Source organism: Triticum aestivum, chromosome 4A, assembly GCF_018294505.1.
Source record: "Triticum aestivum cultivar Chinese Spring chromosome 4A, IWGSC CS RefSeq v2.1, whole genome shotgun sequence".
Taxonomy (NCBI): domain Eukaryota; kingdom Viridiplantae; phylum Streptophyta; class Magnoliopsida; order Poales; family Poaceae; genus Triticum; species Triticum aestivum.
In genome coordinates, this window is record NC_057803.1 from 26,453,446 (window position 1) to 26,459,181 (window position 5,736).

Sequence of the window (5,736 nt, forward strand, 5' to 3'; positions counted from 1 at the left end):
TTGCCCCCCAAGCAAGGGGGGCGCCCCCTTTAGGGTTTCCCCCCCAACCCTAGGTGCATGGGCCCATGGGGGGATGCGGCCAGCCCATGTAGGGCTGGTTCCCTTTCCTCTACAGCCCATTAGGCCCTCCGAGAGAGGTGGCCCCTCCCGGTGGACCCCCGGAACCCCTCCGGTGGCCCCGGTACAATACCGATATGCCCCCGAACCTTTTCGGTGACCGTATGACAACTTCCTACGTATAAATCTTCACCTCCGGACCATTCCGGAACTCCTCATGACGTCCGGGATCTCGTCCGGGACTCCGAACAACATTCGGTAATCACATAGAAGTCTTCCTAACAACCCTAGCGTCATCGAACCTTAAGTGTGTAGACCCTACGGGTTCGGGAGAAGACATGACCGAGATGACTCTCCGGTCAATAACCAACAGCGGGATCTGGATACCCATGTTGGCTCCCACATGCTCCTCGATGATCTCATCAGATGAACCACGATGTCGAGGATTCAATCAATCCGTATACAATTCCCTTTGTCAATCGGTACATTACTTGCCCGAGACTCGATCGTCGGTATCCCAATACCTTGTTCAGTCTCGTTACCGGCAAGTCACTTTACTCGTACCGTAATGCATGATCCCATGATCAACCACTTGATCACATTGAGCTCATTATGATGATGCATTACTGAGTGGGCCCAGAGATACCTCTCCGTCATACGGAGTGACAAATCCCAGTCTCGATTCGTGCCAACCCAACAGACACTTTCGGAGATACCTGTAATGTACCTTTATAGTCACCCAGTTACGTTGTGACGTTTGGCACACCCAAGGCACTCCTACGGTATCCGGGAGTTGCACAATCTCATGGTCTAAGGAAATGATACTTGACATTCAAAAACGCTACAACAAACGAACTACACGATCTTTGAGCTATGCTTAGGATTGGGTCTTGTCCATCACATCATTCTCCTGATGATGTGATCCCATTATCAATGACATCCAATGTCCATAGTCAGGAAACCATGACTATCCTTTGATCAACGAGCTAGCCAACTAGAGGCTCACTAGGGACGTGTTGTGGTCTATGTATTCACACATGTATTACGATTTCCGGATAACACAATTATAGCATGAATAATAGACAATTATCATGAACAAAGAAATATAATAATAACCATTTTATTATTGCCTCTAGAGCATATTTCCAACACTTGAGTCTGCAGAATCCAAGGGAAAGAAAAGGCTAGGTGGCGAATGGTAAAACTAATGTTGGGCCTTGCTGGAGGAGTTTTATTCAAGGCGAACTGTCAAGGGGTTCCCATTATAACCCAACCGCATAAGGAACGCAAAATCTGGGAACATAACACCGATATGATGGAAACTAGGGCGGCAAGAGTGGAACAAAACACCAGGCATAATGCCGAGCCTTCCACCCTTTACCAAGTGTATAGATGCATTAATTAAATAAGAGATATTGTGATATCCCAACAAAAATATCCATGTTCCAATAAGGAACAAACTCCAATCTTCACCTGCAACTAACAATGCTATAAGAGGGGCTGAGCAAAGCGGTAACATAGCCAAACAACGGTTTGCTAGGACAAGGTGGGTTAGAGGCTTGGCTCAACAATATGGGAGGCATGATAAGAAAGTGGTAGGTATTGCAGCATAGGCATAGCAAAAGAGCGAGCAACTAGCAAGCAAAGATAGAAGTGATTTCAAGGGTATGGTCATCTTGCCTGAGATCCCGCAAGGAAGAAGAACGAGTCCATGTAGAAGACAAACGGTCGTAGTCGAACGAATCCTCACAACACGACGTTACCGGAACCAACTCGAAGAAGCAACACCGGAAAGAAGCACACAACATAGTAAACAAACCATACACGAACATGGCATGATGCACAATAAGTACGGTGCATGTCCGGTTTAATGAAGCATGGCATGGCAACGAGCACAAGCAATTCTACAAATTAAGTGGAGCTCTATATGCAACTCCGTTGCATATTGGAGAAACACCACATTGAAGTTATTTAGTTCGATCTCGTTTATGTACCCAACAATATTAAATGTTGTTCAAACATGTCAAGAGGTGAAGCATAATGCAACTATCTATCTAGGTAAGTTTAAATGAGGCCGGAAGCAACGAACAACAATTCCGGTAAATCCCCATATGCATATATTAGGTTTGATGTTGTTCTTCCCTAAACCAAATTTTATAGTTGTTAAACATGCAAAGTGATGCCACCATGATAAACTAGGCAAAATTCTACCCATTTACATATAAATTTTATTAAATTCGGAGTTACGGTTATTTAGTTATGAATTAAGTCATTTTAGCATGGCATATGGGCAAATTTAAACAAACGTCATTTTAAACATTTTGAACATGGGTGAAAGTGACATATTATTAAACTAGACACAATTTTAAGCAAGTTTCATATATAATTCATTTTAATCTGACGCACCAATTGTGAGTTATTATATGCATGTAGTCTAGGGGGTTTCCTGCAAAACTGTTGCTCTCCGGATAATTACAGAAATTCACAGAGCCTAAAAAAAACTATGCATGCCGAATCTGGCAGCCTAGCCCAACAGGAGGGGGAAAAGGGAGGGGCTCGGGGTGCCCTCACCATGGGCCAAGCCCAAGTTGGTGGGGGAGGAGGCGCGCTGGGCCTGAACTAGAGTCCAGCTAGTGACCCACGCGCGTGGTGGTCGTGCGCTCGATGCAGAGCTGTTGCCTTCGCTGAAGAAGAAAGGCAGTGGCGCCATGGCGACAGGAGGCAGGAGGTCGCAGCGGCGGGGCTCTTCCCGGCCGGAACGCGTCTGATCCCGCAGGAACGACGCGAGGGCGAACGGATCCATGTAGGAGGAGACGAAGCAGGGGCTTGAGGCGACGAGGTTGAAGGAGGCTGTTGTTTGCCTGAAGAAGAAAAAACAGAGAGTGATTCAGAGAGGAACAGGGGAAGGAAGCAGAGAGAGATGAGAATTTGAGACGGGAGAGAGAAGCAAAGACAGAGGAAAAGATCGAGGCAGGGGTTAGCGACACTGCTACTGCTACTCACCAGCGAATGGAGGCAGAAATCGAGTGGAACAAGGCGGAGGCGCGAAGACGAGGTTGCCGGACGCGGCAGTGGCGGGATGGGGAGGACGCGGAAGAAAGCGCAAGCCGTCGGGCCGGGGTAGATCCGGCCATCTCCGGACGCGGTGGCCCACGGTCTTGGCGACGGAGCTGCAGAGGGCGGCATCCATGGCTCCATGGCTGGGTCTGCAGCGGCGTCATGTGGTTCCTGAAGATGAGAGAGAGGTGAGGGAATTGGGGAAAAAGAGAGGCCACAGGGAGAGAGGGATTACAGGAAGGAGGAGAAGTAAAAGGGGCACGGTGGGACCTGGCCGGAGGCGGCCTGGTGAAGGTGCTCGCCAGCGGGGGCGGCAGCTCCCGGCGAGGCGAGGCAGTGACGAGGTGGAGGCGAGGGGAGCTCGAGGCGGCTCGGGGCCTGGTGCAGCTCGGGTACAAAGGAGCTCCACGCGGCTGCAGCTGAAGGTAGCGCTCGATCCACGATCGCTCGGGCTGACTGCAGTGGTGGATCGGGCAGGCGACGAGTGGTTGGTCCGATCTGGAAAACGGGGCGGAAAGTGATGACTTCAGTTGGTGGTTTGGATCGGGAGGGGGTCCCTAGGAGGAGGAGATAGTGGGCTGGCGACTGTCTCGAGCTGAGAGAAAAGAAGAGAGGGAGTCCCGGCGACTGTTTTCGGAGACTAAAAACGTCCGACGTGTGCTCGGCTATAATGCCGCTATAGTTTAGCGGTCGGGCTATCAAACGGACTCCAAACGCGATGAAATTTGATAGGCGGTCTTCCTACACTAAAATAAGACCACACGCCAACTTTCAACCCATTCCGAGAACATTTTCCGGCCACTTATAAAAATACTATTTCGGACATGCCGCGGGCGCGTGCAAGTGTGTCTGGGCTCAGAATGGACAACAGAAAGAATGAGGAGACCGGGACGGATGCATGTTTTAAAAACATGAAGATGCAATGCGGATGATGACATGGCAAGATGCAAAACGCAAGCGAATGACAAGGAAACAACAATGAATAACTGGAGGACACTTGGCACATCGGTCTCGGGGCGTTACACTTTGTCACAAATGACACTGTAATCCTTTAAAGTTTGCCTCATCCATAAGAGTTGTGCACAACAACCACCGGCCGCCACATACTCCGCTTCGGTGGATGAGAGGGACACACAACTTTGCTTTTTGGAAGACCAACTTACCAAAGAGCAACCAAGGAATTGGCACCCTCCGGAAGTGGACTTCCTATCCACTTTGTCTCCCGCCCAATCGGAATCCGAATACCCTACAAGCTTGAAGTTTGCTCCTCTTGGGTACCATAAGCCAAAGTTTGGGGTATGAGCCAAATATCGAAAGATTCGTTTGACCGCCACATTGTGACTTTCCTTAGGTGCGGCTTGAAACCGTGCACAAATTCCCACACTCAACATGATATCCAGTCTAGATGCACAAAGGTAAAGCAAAGAGCCTATCATGGAGCGATATACCTTTTGATCCACCGCTTTACCATTGAGATCTATGTCAAGTTGGCACTTGGTGGGCATTGGAGTGGAAGCCGGCTTGACATCACTTAGATTGAATCTTTTGAGCATGTCTTGAGTATGTTTGGCTTGACTGATGAAGGTTCCTTCTCTTCTTTGCTTCACTTCGAACCCTAGAAAGAACTTCAACTCTCCCATGGAAGACATCTCGAACTTTGAGGTCATGAGAGCGGCAAATTCCTCATTGAAAGCTTTTTAGGAGAACCAAAGATGATATCATCAACATATAATTGGCACACAAACAACTCCCCTTTGACCTTCTTAGTAAAAAGCATGGGGTCGATTAGCCCAACTTCAAAACCACGGTCTTGTAACAACTCGGTAAGGTGGTCATACCACGCACGTGGGGCTTGTTTATGGCCATAGAGTTCCTTATCGAGTTGATACACATGATCGGGAAAGTAGGGATCCTCGAACCCGGGGGGTTGCTTGACATAAACCAATTCATTAATGGGACCATTAAGAAAAGCACTCTTCACATCCATCTGTTGCAACTTAAAGTTATGATGAGAAGCATAAGCAATCAACATGCGAATAGATTCAAGACGAGCAACGGGAGCAAAGGTTTCACCGTAGTCGATACCCTCGATTGGGAGTAGCCTTGTGCTACCAAACGAGCCTTGTTGCGAATGATAATCCCATGGGCATCTTGCCTGTTCTTAAATATCCACTTGGTTCCAATGACATTGTGGTTCCCCGTCGGTCTTGGCACCAATCTCCACACTTTGTTGCGCTCGAAGTTGTTGAGTTCTTCATGCATGGCATTGAGCCAATCCGGATCTTCTAGCGCCTCATAGACCTTGTGGGGTTCGACACAAGAGACAAACGCGTGATGCTCACAGTAGTTTGCTAATTGTCTACGAGTGCTTACCCCCTTTCTTAAGCTTCCAAGCACATTCGTCATGAGATGATCCTTGGTGGAGAGCTTGGAAGCAACCTTGGCGGCACGACGCTCCAATTCCTCCTCGGGGGTGAGACGAGGAGTGGTCACTTGATCATCTTGAGCGTCGTCTTGAGCTTGTTCTTGTTCTTGAACTTGCTCGGAGGAGAGAACTTGACCTTGGGCATCACTTGATGTGTCAACACTGTCTTGAGCATGATCTTGCCCTTGGCCATGTTC

At 48.7% G+C, this 5,736-nt stretch overlaps 1 protein-coding gene across 1 annotated transcript; it reads right to left on the reverse strand.

Moving 5' to 3' along the window:
* Positions 1 to 2,309: 2,309 nt before the first annotated feature.
* LOC123081648 (uncharacterized) lies at positions 2,310 to 3,661 on the reverse strand. Its single transcript, XM_044504197.1, has 3 exons — positions 3,385 to 3,661; positions 3,061 to 3,285; positions 2,310 to 2,918 (listed from the first exon to the last, which is right to left on the reverse strand). The coding sequence occupies exons 2-3, from the start codon at positions 3,276 to 3,278 to the stop codon at positions 2,582 to 2,584; spliced, it is 555 nt and encodes a 184-aa protein (XP_044360132.1). The 5' UTR covers positions 3,279 to 3,285; positions 3,385 to 3,661; the 3' UTR covers positions 2,310 to 2,581.
* Positions 3,662 to 5,736: the final 2,075 nt, after the last annotated feature.

Coding starts and splice junctions, on each gene's coding strand:
- LOC123081648 (XM_044504197.1), bottom strand. CDS start 3,278: ATGACGCCGCTGCAGACCCAGCCATGGAGCCATGGATGCCGCCCTCTG. Junction 2,919..3,060: donor ATTTCTGCCTCCATTCGCTG/GTGAGTAGCAGT, acceptor TTTCTTCTTCAG/GCAAACAACAGCCTCCTTCA.